The 17,693-nt window shown below is 44.2% G+C and overlaps 2 protein-coding genes across 5 annotated transcripts in view; both read left to right on the top strand.

Moving 5' to 3' along the window:
• Positions 1–17,693, top strand: part of LOC127597714 (uncharacterized) — a 108,203-nt gene that overhangs the window by 54,015 nt on the left and 36,495 nt on the right. The gene's annotated exons all lie outside the window — the stretch shown is intronic.
• The window catches only part of zcchc14 (zinc finger, CCHC domain containing 14), a 31,698-nt gene continuing 18,064 nt past the window's right edge, over positions 4,060–17,693 (top strand). For 3 of the 4 annotated variants that reach the window (XM_052060830.1, XM_052060829.1, XM_052060827.1), the window contains exons 1-2: positions 4,062–5,237; positions 13,462–13,663. In XM_052060830.1, coding sequence (XP_051916790.1) covers positions 4,743–5,237; positions 13,462–13,663 — 697 coding nt within the window. In that variant the 5' untranslated portion in view covers positions 4,062–4,742. Of the gene's footprint in view, positions 5,238–13,461; positions 13,664–17,693 lie in introns of all 4 variants that reach the window. The other variant, XM_052060828.1, reaches the window with a different exon arrangement.

Raw genomic sequence — 17,693 nt, 5'->3', positions numbered from 1 at the left:
CCCAGCATTGAAAGATGAAGGTGTGGAGGCGGGTGAGGAGATGTGTACCGCCAGCTTGTAAAAGTTCTACGGGGATGTCGTCAACTCCAGCAGCTTTGTTCTTCTTAATCCTCCTTAGGGCTCCGGAGATCTCCCGGAGAGTCGGCAGCTCCGTCACCCGGTGTTGCACGGAGAGCTGGGGGACAGGATCGAGGAAGCCGTCTGCTGCGCATGTCGGACGGTTCAGGAGCTCCATGAAATGCTCCTTCCAACGCTGGTGAGTATCCTCCTTTTCCTGCAGGATTGTGCCATCCTTTGCCTTCACAGCCATTGGAGGACTGTGAGCCGGACCGATGTTCTTCCTCGTTGCTCCGAAGAATGATCTGGTATCGTGACGGTCAGCGAAACTCTGCATTTGGTGGGCAAAGTTGACCCACCATTGATATTGGATCCTCCGGATCTCTCTCTGCGCTTCACTCTTGGCCGCCCGGTAGACTTCTTCAAGTCTCTTGGAGGAAACACAGTTCTGCCAGGCAGTGCGAGCCTCTCTCTTTCTTGAAATCAGTGGCTCAATTTCTTCCAGGTTTTCGGCAAATCAATCGGGATTTCTCCTCTTCTGGATACCGAGGACCTCTTCTGCAGATTTGGTGAGCGCAGTTTTCAAGTGCTCCCAGTCTGAGTGGACAGTGGCAGGAAGGGTCCGAGGTTGAGTGTCCAGTTTGTCCGCGAGGGACGTCTGGTACTGTTCGAGGACTTCGGGATTCCTCAGCAACCCAACATTGAAACGTATCCTCTTGGGGATCTTCTTCCTTCTTTTCGCAGGCGCGATCTTCAGCCCAAGTCTTGAGGCTACCAGCCTGTGATCGGACCATCCGTCATCCATGGAGCGGATTGCCCTCGTGACCATGACGTCCGCTCAGTCGCAGATGCGGGTAAGGACGTAATCGATCAGGTGCCAGTGGCCGGATCTTGGATGTTGCCAGGTGGTCTTGTGCTTGTTGGCCATCCGAAACAGTGTGTTGGTTATTACCATCTCCGTCTCTGCGCAGAGACCAAGGAGTAGTTCTCCATTTTCGTTGCAGTTGCCAACGCCTTCCTTCCCCAGAATCCCTCCCCAAAGCTGATGGTCCCGGGCCACCCGCGCGTTGAAATCCCCCAGAAACAAGAGCTTATCCCGGGGGTTGACGCGGAGGATCAGGCCACGCAGCGCGGCATAGAAGGACTCCTTCGCCTCCTCCGAGGCGTCCAGGGTAGGTGCATAGGCGCTGATGATCACAAGGGATTGGGATTGACACAGAGGTAGAGTGATGGACATGAGTCTCTCAGAAGTTCTTACGGGGATGATGTTGTGATTCCTAACCAGACGTCACTTAACGCAGAGCCCTACACCGTGAATTCTTCTCTCCTCCACAGCTCGTCCGCTCCAGAAGGTGTACCCGTGCCGAGGCTCCTCGATCTGCCCGGCACCAGGGAGACGGGTCTCGGAGAGGGCCACAAGGTCCAGGCCGAGCTTCTGAATCTCAAGGGCGATGAGGGTAGTCCTGCGCTCTGGTCTATTTGCTCTTGCATTGTCCATCAGGGTTCGTACATTCCAAGCGCCAATTTCCAGGAAAGCAGTCCGGTTATTGTATTTGTATTTGTTTCGCCCGCATGAAGGATGAATCTGCTGGAGGCGGGTCTCCAGCCGATCGGTGGCGGTGATGGGCGTGTTTAGGCCGCCTTTTATTGGCCCTTTCTCGGATTGAGGGGCGCAGCGCTACGACTAAAGAGTCCTGCTCTGCCACCGTGGTCGCTGCCTCTCCCCTGCACCATCACCAGTTCGCAAGGGGAGCGACCATCGTGCCACGGCCGCCGACGTGTGGTTGTGGAACTAGGGATGTGGGCCCTCATCTGAGCCTGTCCCCGACGCCCGCGCCATCGCCTCCGGACTTCTTGAGGTTAAGGGGGAAACGAGTTGAGGGGGCAGGAGGAGGAGGGGGGAGAATCGCCATCCTGGGGGCTATGTAGCGTGAGGGAGGGGTACGGGTCGCAACCCTGCCCCTGCACTTCGACCCCGTGGCCAGGGTCCACGGCAGCATGGTGGCCGACGGTGGTGATCCAGGGGGTCTGCAGCACCCGAGGTTGGACCGTGGGCGCACCGGGCCCGGTATTTTATTTTGAAGGGTGGGCATTCCTTCATAACCCATGGGGATGGTCGGCTTGGGGATCGGGTCCGCCGCCTTGCTAGGCGCTTGACGCCAGGACTGCGGTGGATTTGTATACCGCCGGACGCGGTCCCGCGGGATTTTGCTGACCCGAAGGTCATTACCACTTCGCACCAACTCTCCAGTGATGGAAAGTCCCGTCAATTCGGCGTGGAGGCTCCCTTACGGACTTCACTGCGATCCACTAGGAATTGGCTACGGTTTGATCCGCACCTTTGAGCCTAGGGATCGCAGATCTTTTGCGAAGTTGTCAGTGCAATACTATAAAAATATATTCTTTATTCACATAAGTCATTTGAAAAAATACACTCTAAAAAGTAAGCTTTAAGTAAACACTATAAAAAGTAAAATTGTCACACAGTCACATTATTACCATGCGTGAGTGATAACAGGACGCACATTCAATCAAGAGTAAGGGGAGAGCTATTGCTCAGACTCCAAAACTCAGGCACTGCATACAGACGCTCGCAACCAGACTGACTTGTAGTGATGTGTCGTTCGCGAACGAGCCGGCTCCCAGACCCGGCTCTTTGAAGTGAACGGTGGGAGCCGGGTCCCACCTCATTGGGAGCCGGAAGGGGAGGGTTACACACACACACATACACGCGCACACGCACATGCACACGCGCGCACACACACACGCACACACACACAGATCACATCAGAAATGTCCACCCATTAGTACAATTTGAAGAGAAAAGACAAGCAAGGGAACCAGCTATTAATGAAGGTGCTAGTGTGTCTGCGACTGTTGCTGCTGCTGCTATGTCACAACTGCCTAGATGTACAACCCAGAGCTCTATGAGCCACTTTATGCAAAAAGCTCTAAAACCAGCAAAACAGAACACAATTGACGAGGAACTGGGTAAAGTGATTGCAAGGGATTTTCATCCATTTGTGTTGGCTGCATCTGTCCCCTCAGAGAGAATCTTCTCCAAAACAGGGCAAATATTAACAGAGAGGAGAAACAGGATCAACCCCTCAAAGCTGAGGCACTTGGTTTTTCTTAATACCAATGTTCACTAAAGACAAATTAAAACTTTTACCTGGATGCTGCTTTTTTCTTTTTGTTTTACAAATTTTAAGTTATAATTTGTTGTGTGGTATTCAAAGCTTACTTATCCAGTCATCCATTTTCCGAACCGCTTGATCCTCACTAGGGTCGCGGGGAAGCTTACTTATATTTTACTGTAAATAGTTAAAAGCTTATAAATATACACATTCAGAGATTGGAACTTTTTGATGACCTTGTTTTGAGATGGGACTTGGTACTTTGTTTTTATTTTTGTAGCACTCCATGTTGAGTATGTTCAGAAGAATAGAAATAAAGCCATATAAATAATAAATATTTGATATAATGTCTATTTTTGCATTAGTACTTCATTTTACACATAATATTACGTTATTTTTGGTATTAAATTAATTTAAGCAACAAAAAAACTGAGGAGCCATATGGGAGCCGAAAGAGCCGGCTCTCGAAAAGGAGTCGGAATTCCCATCACTACTTGAGCCAACATTTAAGATGAATTAGTCATGTTGTCATATTGCCAATCACTAGGCCCGCCCCTAACAGCAAACCCCAGTGTTACAGGAATACTGTGTACTGTGCAGTATTTGCTCCGGACATAGGATACAACATTTTTGCGCTTGAAAATTAATCATGATTGAATAAATAAAGCAAGCTCAAACAACCATAGTTAAGGCAAAAACAAGTAATTGAATGCATATTTTACTTTTCACGTAAAGTATTTGATTGTTCAATGTATGAGCGTACGGAAAGCTGATCTTTTCCGTCGAGCACTGGGCCAATCAAAAAAGCGTCCATTATTTCAGAATAGCCAATCAAACTGGAGATTTTGACAAAGTAGGCGTTTCTTGCATCCAAGTTGGATAGCTATGCCCAGCTGTTATTGTCTTTAATATTCATTGAGCCGCGATAAGATGAAGAAAACGACAAGTTACACACCAGGAATTCAGAAAGTGGAGCCGTTCTTTGTTGTCATTCGATAAAGTACTTTTTTGCGTTGTTGTTTCACAAGGTAACGTTGCTTTCTCAACTTTTCGCAACAGCAGATATGCAAGTTACAATATTGCCTTTTTCAACGTTCACTTCGGTAGACTTGGAGTCACTTTTGCTCAGATGGCTGTTGGATGATAGTGACTTCTTAAATGGCAGCAGAAGGCGGTGACTGTTTAGAACACCAGCTTGGTCGTCCGTGCTGTTTGTTTCTTCGGCTGTCAGTGGATCTGCGGTCCGATCGGCGGAGGAGGAACAGGCGGAGGTTGTCCTGAATACAAAATAGATTACTTGCAGTGGAACGACAAGGAGATTTTTTTATACTAAAGACGGTATCACCCCTTCCCTTTAGTTGTGCAGAGAAACAATAGGAGTGCGACACGAGAAAGAACCGCATTACTTGTGTCACAGTGCCTCTCTGATTTTGTGGGTGCGCGCACCGTTTTGCTTTTAATAGACTTGCTCTCAACTGAAAAGACGTTCCCAGTTCTTTTGTTTTTTGTTTTTTAAGCGTCAGACCCACTTTTAGTGGATGATTGAGTATGGTGGAGAGTCGAACCCATGTCCAGAGGGAAGGAGTGTACCGCTGGTTCTCTTCCCTCACCTCTGCCCAGAGAGTCGAGTTCCTGTGTGGCCTGCTGGACCTCTGCGTCCCCATCGAGCTTCGCTTCCTCGGCTCCTGCCTGGAGGACTTGGCGCGTAAGGACTACCATTCGTTGCGGGATGCTGAGATCAAAGCTAACAACCCCACCGATTTATCCGGACTCACCAACATCACAGACGAGGTGGTGCGGAGTAAGCTGCTGGTGTCCCTTGCTCTGCTCGGGTCGGACAACCGGGAGGCGGCGGGGGTCCTGTACCAAACGTTGACGCATATAGACACGGTGATTAACAATTATGGCTTGGCCTTAAACGACCGGAGGGCCGAGGATCAGTTTCTGTTGCTTTTCACCATGGCATCCAACCACCCAGCTTTCAGCTTCCACCAGAAACGGGTTCTGAGGCAGCATCTCGGCCAGATACAGGACGTCCTGCAGGTGAGAGCCAACGTGTACATCTGTGGGCCACATGTCTCTCTGGAGTGACCATATTGTCCAAGTAACAAAGCTACAATACACAACTGGAATGCATTAGATGTGACAGAAACACATGACCGTTTCTGACCGTTACTTACTTGTAAAAGTAAGTACAAAAGCTGCCTTGAAAAAAAAAGTTAGCTCAAATCGAGGATAATTTGTGTCTCAACTCAAAAGTTCAAGTTCATCAAGTCAATATTAAGATAATGTTCTAGTTACTTCAATATTGTTATAGAAATTGTGAAAGTTGATTTCATTTTTCGTCAGCAGTTGTATCAACATTTTAAAGTTAAAATAAACAATTATTGTACATATCCATCCATCCATCATCCAAACCGCTTATCCTCATGAGGGTTGCTGGCATGCTAGCATGCTGGAACCTATCCCAGATCACTTCGGTTAAAAGGCAGATTACACCCTGAACTGGTCGATTATCGGAACTTGAAAATGTACCATATCAAACTAGCTCACATATCTGCGATGTTGTAACTTATAGTTGAAAGTCCAATTAACTAATATTAAGTTTTTAACTTGTCATTTGTAGTCAACAGGTTTTAACTCAAAATGGCAAATGGGCTTTCACTTGTGTAGGTTTCGTCTTGAACAACTTAACACCCAAATAATTGAAAAGGAAGAAATCAAACAAACAAACAAAAAATGACCAGATTCAAGAGCCATGACAAGATTGCATATGAGTAAATGTGACCAATTTTTGAAGAAAAAAAACAAACTGATGACTTAACTGAGACTGCTGGTGTTTAGTTTGAATAAGATATAGTCCAAATATAAACAAGAGCAATATGAAACAATCGGAAAATACTTCTACTGGGTCCCAAATTGTTTCAAAACCTGATAGAGAAAAAATAAATTGCTTTACCCATACCAACATCCATCCGTCCATTCATCTTCTGATCCGCTTCTCCTCACAAGTGTTGCGGGGTGTGCCTGAGCCTATCCCAGCTGTCTTCGGGCAGTAGGCGGGGGACACCCTGAACCGGTTGCCAGCCAAATGCAGGGCACGCAGAGACGAACGATCATCCGCTCTCACACTCCCACCTCGGGACAATTTGGAGTGTTCAATCAGCCTGCCGTGCATGTTTTTTGAATGTGGGAGGAAACCGGAGTACCCGGAGAAAACCCACGGAGACAACAGGCAACTCCACACACAATTTCAGATTATCACCAGTAATGAGTAATGTTGAGATTTTGCATTTTTTAAATATTCCCCTTTGTACTGTAACTTGCACAATTATTGATCAAACTATTATTGTTAACTTCTGATTTCAAAACGAGTAACCCATCAATTTGTTGTGTCCAGGTATGTTGAATAATATGATGAGACGATGATACAATATTTAGTTTCACTGTCATACTGATTTGCACGCCGGTCTGAAAGTGCAGATTCTGGCTCCGGTATGGAGTTTGCATGCTCGCCCCGTGCCGTACTGAAATTGATTTGATGATTTGAAACCTTTGTGCGTGACAGATGTGCAAAAAGAAACAAATAAAAATCAGGAGGGGGGCAAATACTTTTTCACAGCACAGTAGGCTCCAGCTTAACCACGACCCTACACTGTAGAAAATGGATGGATTGATGGATAGATAGATTAGGACTGCATACTGTTTACACTGTATTTGATTTTACCATACTTTGTCCACCACACGTGAAAGCATTCCAATATGAGAAACACAGATAATATCAGGCATGCCAATATCACGGCACTCAATAAGACAAACTAAACCAGTGAAGGGTTCAGCTTCTTAGAGGAAACAAACGGTAACAACCCAAAGTCCTTAGAGTTTATGAAACCAGTCAGAGGAATCGTATTACACAGTATCATGCAAGGCTCACATGGTGCCTTGAATGCCAAATTACAGGTTTGTTAAAGGCAATGACAGCCCACCTGTTAGCACAGCAGACCTCAGGCATGTGTAGGTGAAAGCTGCTCCTTTGACTGAGAGCACTAAGGTTTTTGTGCAAAAGCAGAGTTGAAGTGGAAAGCGTTCCTCATAAGTTGATTTTGATTTTGATAGATGAAATTCATGCATCCATTCATTTTTTGAACTCCCACTTGTCTACATTAGCGGAATTTTGGTGAGAGGTGGTATACACCTGGTACTCGTCGCCAGCCAATCGCAGGGCGCGTGTCGATAAAGAAGCAGCCACACTCACGTTCACACCAATGGACAACGTACAGTGTTCGAGTAAGATAACATGCATGATTTTGAAATGCGGGAAAATGCACGAAGATAACATGCAAAATCCATCTAGGAAGACTGGAGTTTGCATGAGAACTGCAAAGCAGACATGCTTACGACTAGTCCACCATGCTGCCTGCAGCCAAAATTAATCATGCTAAAATGTATGAATTAGATACGTTACTATAGTTGAAGATCTGCGGTCGAACAATCAGGCGACAAGCAAATTACATTGATCTTATTATTGCCTTTTACAAGCACTTTTGTTTTTTCTTGTTTTATCCTGGTTCCTCGTACCATCAATCTCATTTGTATTTTCCATTGGTCTTGCACCTTTAATCAATAAACATTTTTGACCCAAATTTTTATCCTATTCTACATTTTTAAGCTCCACTCCCATCTGGATTACTCTGGATCTTAACAGTTAATACTTTGTAGAATGACCTTTTTTTGTATTTTGCACATCTCAATTTGCCCATTCTTCCTTTGCAAAACAGCCCCAGCTAGGGTCGATTAGATGGAGAGCATTTGTGAACAGCAGTTTTCAAATCCTGAATTCTGAAATTCTCAAATTCAGAATTCTGTCCCAGTCTCAAGTGTTTTGCAGACTCCAACAGATGTTCTTCCATACTAGCCCTGTTTTATCATCAATCCATCTTCCCATCAAGTCTATCCTCCCTGTCCCTGCTATTAAAAAGGAGCCCCAGACCATGATGCTGTCACCACCATGTTCGCCAGTGGGAATGGTGTGTTCAGAATGATGTGCAGGGTTACTTCTACGCAAAACATAATGTTTTGCAATTTGGGTCTCATCTGACGAGAGCACCTTCTTCACTGGTTGTTGTGTCTCCCAGGAGATGTGGTAAACTTCAAACAGGATTTTTTTTGTATTGTCTTTGACAAATGGCTTTCTTCTTGCCACTCTTCCATAAAGGCTAGAATTGTGCAGTGTGTGTGACTGACTAATTGTTGTCCTATGGACACATGTCCCCACATTAGCAGTGGATCTCTGCATCTCTGATCAGTGCTCTCCTTGTGTTAGCTGAAAGTTTAGAGGGTCTTGAGTTTGGAGTGGTCTGGTACAGACCCATCGCTAGAGCCCAGCCTTAAGTGGGCACATGAAATGCATGGCTGGGCCTGATTATTATCAATAGCCCACAGACAGCACTTATTTTGCTTCATATATTTGGATACATTCACTTAGCACTCCTCGTCAGTAGTCAACATGTATTTACGATACATAAACAAAGACGCCTTATTGAGTACGTCGACACTGCTGTCGTATTGGATAGGTAAAAGTGAAGCTATTTTTGAAGATGTCTCATTCGCTTGCCCCCAATTTTATATACACCACTCACAAAAAGTTAAGGATATTTGGCTTCTAGGTTTTACGGAAAATGTAAACAGTTCACGCTCCAGTGCTATTATATCATGAAAGGACATTTAAGTAGAAGGATGTACTGGTGATTCCTCAAACAATTAATTGAAACAAAAGTGAACAACAGAGGTGGGAACACCACAACAAAAAATGTCAATGTCTCAGTACCTCGTCAGGTGCCCTTGAGCATCAATTACAGCTTGACAACAACGTCTGTTCACAAGTTGACTTATTGACTGCTGAGGCATCCTACTCTTCTTGAAGGACAGCCCTCATGTCTTTCATGTTCTGCGGTGCAGAGTTTCGAGCTTCTACATGGGTACTGAGCTGATCCCACAGCTTTTCAATAGGATTCATGTCTGGAGAAAGTGGAGGCCAGCTCATTTGAGTTACCCCAGTCTCCAACAGCTGTTCCCTGGTGATGCAACCTCAATGAGCTGGAGCGTTATCGTCCATGTTGATGGAATTAGGCCCGTGTTGTTTATGTAGGGGCACAATCACTAGACTAATAATGTTATTCAGGTAGTCTGGGCTTGTCAAACGGTTCTGTTCCGACTGGACAAACCTGCCCACAGTGTAACACAACAGCACCACCAAAAGCTAATCTGGTGACAGCAGTGGTTAATGCGTAGCGCTATCCTTGACGTCTCCAACATCGTTGGTGGCCATCATTTGTGCTCAATTTGAATTGACTTTAATCAGAGAACACCACTGAGGCCCACTCAACCCTTGTCCCTTGCGGGTCATCCATCACGCAGGCCATGCTGATGTAAATGGTTTTGAATGGTCTGACACGACACTTGGGTGCCCCTTCCCTCCCTTAAACGTGCCTGGAGTTGAGAGGCATTCATCTCTTTCTCAGGGCATTGTTCACAATGTAGCGGTCATCAGCATGGGATATGGCAAAAGGACATCCACTTCGACATCTTTTTGTGACTCTTCCAGTCTTTCGGTATCTCCAAGGTCAGTGGCCACTTCCATCACAATGGCAAGGTTCTGTTGATCCATCGTTAGGTTTCGTATTGATCTCATGATGTCAAAATGTGAACAGCATGATGAGGACGACTGTTTAAACACCAGCTCTAATTGAACCAGGACCGTTGCTGGTCGATTCAAGGGTTAAACCTCTGTTGGGAATTTTGCAAATAAGCTGCTCGTTAGAGAACAGCAACTTGTGCAAAAAATACTGAAACATTGAACAGTTGCACATGTGCATTCAAAAGTTTAGAAAAGGTTGCATTAGGTTCACCTGGAAAGGTTTGAATGCAGTTTAGGCCCATCCTAAAAATTCACCTGAAAGCCAAATATCCGTAACTTTTGTGAGTAGTGTATTTGTTTGAAGCCCGAGATGTGGCAAAAGGTCAAAATGTTCAAGTGGGCTGAACACATTCGCCAGCCACTGTAGCCACTGGCTGTCAACAGAACACTCAATGGCCTGGGTTTGCCCGATAGGGTTGATTGTCATAACACATTAGTCATTTGGTTTCACAGTTATATTAATTGCTTCCGAATACAACTGGAGTGCAGGTATGCCTGCTGCAGGTTTACCTGGTGCTACACAGCACTGCCCCTGCTTTCAATATGCACATAAAGGAGAGCAGCTTGGCCTGTATGACACTTCAAGACACTTCCATTATAAAATATTGTTTAACAGTTCTCTGAGGCAGCACTTGACATAGTGGTTCAGATAGAAAGCTGGAAATACGTCTCTGCTCATTCAATGTTGCAAAAGGCAGCAGAGGACTGAGTAAATAGTAGACAAGTTTTGTTTCATTCAGTTCATGTTTATCTTGGATATTTCAGGTGAGCTATAGAGGAGCGGGCGTTGAGGTTCAAGGAGCAGGCCCAGGTGGTGATCAAGTGGCTCTGTTTTACACTCAGCTGCAGCGCCCCTTTATCCAGCACACTGTGTCCTTACCTGGCCCGACCTCGTTGTTTTCCTCTGGCTGCTCACTTCCTGACGCAAGTGCAGCCTCCTTGCCTGTGTGTGCCGCTCAACTCTGTCATTCGCCCTGCACCTGCTGGCAGGAAGTAGGAAGTAGAGCAACCGTTAGCTTGATTAATACTCACGTAGGTTTAATGACTGTTTAAATGCTCTATTGTCTCGAGGTGTGATTGTTAGTGTGAATGGTTGTTTGTCTATGTGCGCCCTGCGATTGGCTGGCAACCGGTTCAGGGTGTACCCCTGAAGTCAGCTGGGATTGGCTCAGATGTTGAAATTCATCTGACGCTTGATCATCTCTCATACTCTGGCATGTGACCCCAATATAGTTGACCTAATCCTAATCTATACACATACACTAGACCACTGGTGTCAAAGTCAAGGCCCGGGGGCCAGATCTGGCCCATCACATCATTTTATGTGGCCCACAAAAGCAAATCAAGCATGTCAAGTTCCACGATGCTTGCTAAAGTCTGAATCAAAATGCCAAATTGTCATATGTAATCCACAATAACAGTTATTAGTCTTGACTTCCGATTTTAAAACTAGTTATTCATCAATTTATTGTGCACTCTGTATGTAATATGTGGAGGGAATTAAACATTTATTTGGTTTCCCCAAATTCATAACGGCCCTCCAAGTGAAACCGTAACAACAACGTGGCCCGCGACAAAAATGAGTCTGACACCCCTGCACTAGACAATGCCATCTGTGAGGGGGTTGTTCCAGTCTTGCAGGTATAAAAATCAACTTTACATTGCTTTTAAGTTGCCAGTTTTACATAATTGGTATTGACAACAAAGATAAGCATAGAGTAATTCAAGATTTCCCTGCTCGCCTTTTTATTCTGAAATACACGTTATTTGCTGTTTTCAAACTACTAGATAGTTTTGAATGTTGCCCCACTTCACTCCCCCCTCGTCCCCAGTGAGTCTTTGTCCAAAGCCAATCCCCTCACTAACATGAACGTGCACAAGATGTGCCCTGTACAAGAATACGAATGGTAAACAAGCCATTCTTCGCCACGTCTGTTACTTTGCGGGCATGACTTATTCATGATGGAGTGTTTTGTTGTTCCCCTTGCTTTTATTTCTTCTTCTTCTTCTTCTTCTTCTTAAGAGCTGTCCATTTCCTTCTTTTTCACTTTTGTCACTAACCCGAGGTAAATACTCCAGCCAAGGAAACTGTTGGGTGTCCCACGAGGCTACAGCGTGTGCCTGCGTGTGCACGGCAAATGATTGACAACGCCCTTCGGTCACGCCTACTGTCTCGGATAGGGTATTATTGTCAAGGCGTGGTGTCTTTTAAAAATAACAACTACAAGTAAAAAAAATAAAAATAGAGAGACATACAGAGGAGCCTGAGAGGGATGATTGTTCCATATTTTAATAATATTCAACTGTCATATCATCCAGACAGTCTTAACATAGGTGAAAGAGAAGTGTTGTTGTTGTTTAACGGCAAACTACCCTTTAAAGTGGGTGTTTTTTAACGTGTTTTCTTTGCATTGTTTGGGTAGAAGCAGGTGTGTATACGTCACCTGTCGGTGTATTTTGATGAGGTTGAGCCAACAGTGAAGGGGTACATCTGATCTGTCTCTTTACACTGCAGTTGCTTTAACAAATATCTGATCTAATGTGCTTTGGATTTTTCATCCACATTTGGAAGAGACCAGTTTCAGATGTGGGATTTCATTCCGTAGATTTAAATTCAAGATTTAAATCGCGGACATTTTGTTCCCCCTGATGTCTCTATCTTTCCCAAACCTAAGAGCAGCAGGCAAAATGTTTAAACATGAGCAAGCAGCGAAGGGAAAGTACCCTGGCTCAGAGTAGATCATTTGTATTTAGTGTTTTGTTGCCCTTGGCTCCGACTTAGTGCAGCTCAGCACATTTCTCGTTGCTGAAATCAAGCCTTTGTGGTTTGCTTGTGTGTGTGTGTGTGTGTGTGTGTCTCAAGTGAATCCCCAGGAAGTTAGAAATGCTGTCTCTCCCTCTGGATCTCTTAGCGTAGCCTGAGAGTAAACCATTCTAATGGTTGTTAGTGCTTTTTCTCGACTGCAGTTTGACATAGCCACGGTATTGAACCTAAAGGAATCTTTCGCAGCACAAGCTATGAATCAATCAACAAATAGGATGGGGTATCGAAGACACAATTTATTCACATTAAAGCAAAACCTCACTAAACTAAGCGTTTGAATATGTTGTCTGTGTCTATAATAACAAACGTGTTTTCCGGTGTTTGTGGTATAAGAAGTAAGAGAGAAAGCCCAACTCATGTGATGTGTGCGACACTGTCCCAATAGCACGTTTCATGCAGGTTTTTGCTCAATATGAACCACACACAACACATGGTAGTAGTTTTGTACGGTTTGAACATGAATACATGACAAACAAAATATCTCCACAAAACAGGATTGTCATAATGGAGTTTGCTTTTTTCATGCTTAATTAAAGGTTCTTGTCACGGCAATATGCCACAATATTTGCTGTTGCCCATCATAGATCACAAATTCTTGTTTGTTTGTTTGTTTGTTTTTGGTAATAATTGCGATTTATATACAGTATATAGGATAACATTGCAGACGTTACGGCTAATTTGAGCGAACTTGTGTTATCAATTGGTCTACTGCAGTCCAAACGTCTCTCTTTTTCAATGCTCTCTAGAACCAAACCAGAGCGGCTAGTACAGCCCCTGCACTTGGATCAGAGGTAAAAATTGGGAGAGGAGCTCAAGTGGCCAGCCAGGAACCCAATGCTCCACACCTCGACGTCGTACCTCCTCCTCACCTTGCTCCTCCTCCAACTGCTGTGCAGGGCCATGATGCTGCGTCACCACCTACTAGTCACCAGGGGAAAAGAGGAACAGGTGAGTCTCTGGAAGAGTGTCGTATCCTACCGAGGTCCATAGTTTGATGTGATTGACGGCCTGCCGCCTCCTTGCATGCTCTGTCATATTCTAAAAAGAGCCTTTCACTGTCATCGTCAGCTTGAACTAATGATGAACGACTGAACCTCCAACCAGTGCATGTGAGTCTGAAACATGTATCTCATGCTGTGCACCCAGTAAAACCCCGTTGGGGCAAGATGCAACATGGCAGTCCCACAGAACATAACTGAGCTTCGAGAATGCAGCTTCAGGCATTGCAGTGTAATATGTCACTCAGGGATTCATTTCACTCATGGTTGCAACTTCAGGTGGTCCACAATACAACTTTATTCACTGACTGTATTATATTCTACTAGGTTATATATTATATCAAATCGCTGTTAACATTCATTTCATACTGTATATTACACAAAAAAGTCAAGTCAACAGTATTTATAGAGCACTTTCAAACAGCCATTGCTGCATACAAAGTGCTGTACATGGAGCAATTTAACATGCACAATAAACAGTAAGACAAAGATAAAGATAAAAGGCGGTAGAAAGCACCAAACAGTAACAGAAAAAATATTGGGAGGTATCGGTTGGGGGAGGGGTGGCTTGTTTGCGGAAAGAAAATCCCAGGAAAGACTTGTATGCAAAATTTTAAAAATCCCGAAAAAAAAGAACATGCAAATCCAAGCTGCGACCATGCAGTAGTTGGCTGTAGTTTTAAGTTGTAATACCATTCACCACTAAATGACACAATTGACGTAGTTGCACTTACACTGCGTCTTTACTGCCCCTATGCTGCAACTTGAGTAAGCATGATAATTTGTTTGCGTATTTGGAATGATATGGAGGACAAACGTAGTATCAATACTACTAACATCTTGAGTGACTTGATTTTTTTTGGCGGGGTGGGGGGGTGGGTCACGAGTTGTTTTGCTGTTCGGCAGTTTTGTGCCGTACCTGAATGGTCATTTTCAGGTAAGAGAACACTTATCATTAAAAATAAGTAAATACTATGTGCTAATATTGTTGTTTGCTCCAAACCCTTTGTTGTTGGGCTAGAAATGTATTATGAAAAATGAAATATGTTGAACCTATGTATGTATTTAAAATGGCATTTTTGTCATGTGACTGTTTAGGAAACATGTGATCCTAAGCGGCCCCCCAAGTAGCACTGATGAAAAATTGTGCCCCCCCCCCCCCCTCTAGCCTTTAAGTTGTCCATCGCTGACTTAGATGCTGTTGGGGGCCACAATTCTATATTGGTGCTCTTTAAAAAATGAAAAAAACAAACAAATCTGCAAATTGTTGATATTATGGTTGTATGCAAGGGCCCAAAGTAGTAGAAGAAAAAATTCTATTTCTCTCGATCCCCTCGCCCCTCATTTCGGATTGAGTTAAGTCAAGTTGATGGGGGGTGGGGGGGGGGGTTGTGTGTGTGTGTGTTTTTTTTCTTTTTTTGAGGGGCCAACCAGCATGTGGGCACAGGCTGCCAATTGCCCATCTACAGTATCTTCTGTAGACCAATCTTTCTGGCTCCCTGCCTCTGTGTGAAACACAATACTCAACAATCTCACATTACCTCATGGTCGCATTGCATAGCTGTCATCAGCATAAAACGGACAACAAGGACACAGACACTCGACAGTCGTTTTGAGCACATTGAAACATGATTGCAGAGATTTAGAGGCACATGATACAGATATGTAAAATGAAGGTTATATGCCAAACCCTACTATTTCTATGTATGAGTACCGGGGCTTGCGTGCCATGCTCGGCAATCTCTTGACTGTGTATTTTTTGAACATATACATTGACAAATTATTTCAAGCACAGGATTCAGAAAACATCTTAATGACATCTCATTCTTGGAAATATAATATTGTACCAACTGTTTTGGCAAATTTTGTAGCATGCAGCAAACTGTGCTGTATTTATTTACCGATACACAACAGGCATACATCATGACATGAGCTGGTCTGTGTGTGTATGTTCGTGTCTGCCAAGATTCCTATGAATAGCAGGCAGAGTGTTTGTCCTTCACATGTTCGACCTATCAAACCCACTAGAAGCTGTGCATCAAGGGCCTGTCCTTTTGCTCTTTATGCACACCTATCCCGACGTTACACAACACGAACGTAGCCCTAGTTTAAGCCAACAGGCGTGTCGCAAACATAGTGTCTCGGAGATGATTTTGAAGTGTGTTCAGGCGTCGTAACCTATGTAGTGTGACATACTAAATGATAAGTCGTGAAGTGTTTGGGATGCTTCACAAGAGCGACGAAAGTCTGGCATGTCAGAATGTTTGTTCGTCTTGCCGTATAGTGTGACATGGCCTACCTTGTTGAGGAATAGGAAGGCAATGCCCTCCTACTTATGACGAGAGAGTGGGCATGGCACACACAATCACAATGTGGTGTACAGGTATAGTATTTAAAAAGTGACATGAACAAAAGGGGAATTATTGGAAAGTATACGTAGCCTTTCTACTTGTGTTGCTGTTGCTCAATGCAAAGCTAATAGCTGATTAGCACATGTGGTGTCAATACACAAATTGGTTACCTCAAGTTCTATTTGGAGAATAGACAGTCCATACCGTCCTCTTACCACCATCCAACATAGTCCCTTTTTTTTGCCTTTTCTGAGCCGAAAACAAACGCACATGCACATAATGCCTCATACGGCATGGTTTTGACAGCTGCCTGTCCCCCTTCCCCGAATGACCTGCACTGATGGACTGCACACAATGCTTGGTGCGGTTTATAGTCAAACGTATACTTTTTGGAAGTGAACTATATTCTGCAAACACATCTACGCATGTGCCGATCAGTATGTCCATTGGAGTGAAGTGGCGAGGGCGGCACCGAAAGCACAAACCTAGAAATTGAGCATTTGTGCTTTTATTAGAACTACAAAATAATTGTGTCAAGAGCAGCTCATTCAATGCAGGTTTTGCGACACTATTTTAATAAACTTTGGAACACGTCGGCGAATGTATGCAGAAACCCGGCATGTGCTCTCTATGTTTTGACAAACCAAATGCTGGCAGTGGCACTATCTATCTAAATAAAAGACGAAGGATCAGGTATGATCAGCATTCACAATGGGAACATTTTTGCTAGTATCCTATATTTTGTGTGGATCTGCAGTGGTTTGTATTCAGACCTGTTGCGAATTGTGCCAAGTGTGTTTGGAAGCATATGAAATGAACCAAGCTCCGTTGAAAGCAGACTAAACAGTGTAGGTACACCCTGTAGGTACATCTCTGTCTCTAGCAGATCCCAGTCTTTTCTGTTCATGACCTAATTTCTCAATGCAGCTGCTTGTCCTTGCATGTCCGATATGATTTCACACTGCTTTATGGAGTCGAATGTGAGTCCTTTTATATGTAGAGGTTATTTTGCTATCACACCCATCTATGAAAACAACCCTGCCAGTTTCATCCCCTATGTAATGGCATGGAACAATTCGAAAAAGCCCAAACCTGCCTCTACACCTGAGGCATGCATCCAAATAAAGAAGCAGACTGATGGAAGAGTTATTGAAGTTAGTTAGTGGAAGTTATTTGTACTCATCAAAGCAACAATTTCTTTACTCGATAAGCCCCAGTACTCATACATAGAAATGGTAGGGTTTGGTATATAACCGTAATTTTATAAATCTGTTATCATATCATGTGCCTCTAAATCTGGGCAATCATGTTTCAATGTGCTCAAAACGACTGTTGAGTGTCTGTGTTGTTGTCTGTTTTATGTTGATGACAGCAATGCACACGTGACCATGAGGTAATCTGAGATCGTCGAGTATTGTGTTTTTTTACAAATTATACAGACATCAATCACATTGTTCAAGTCAAGTCATGGTTAAAATGTAGAAGGGCTGATTTAAAATAGTGCCCTCTACTTTCTTGGTTGTTACAAGCCTTTTAGAGTGCCTATTTTTCTATTTTCTGCATGCGCACAAAACTGAATGGCGTATGCTATCATGAACACATGTAGCACTGTGAGAAGTGGGGTTTGTT

Source organism: Hippocampus zosterae, chromosome 3 (assembly GCF_025434085.1).
Source record: "Hippocampus zosterae strain Florida chromosome 3, ASM2543408v3, whole genome shotgun sequence".
In the NCBI taxonomy this organism is placed as follows: domain Eukaryota; kingdom Metazoa; phylum Chordata; class Actinopteri; order Syngnathiformes; family Syngnathidae; genus Hippocampus; species Hippocampus zosterae.
The sequence above is the reverse complement of the archived record's forward strand: the minus strand, read 5'-3'. Positions and strand labels throughout refer to the sequence as shown.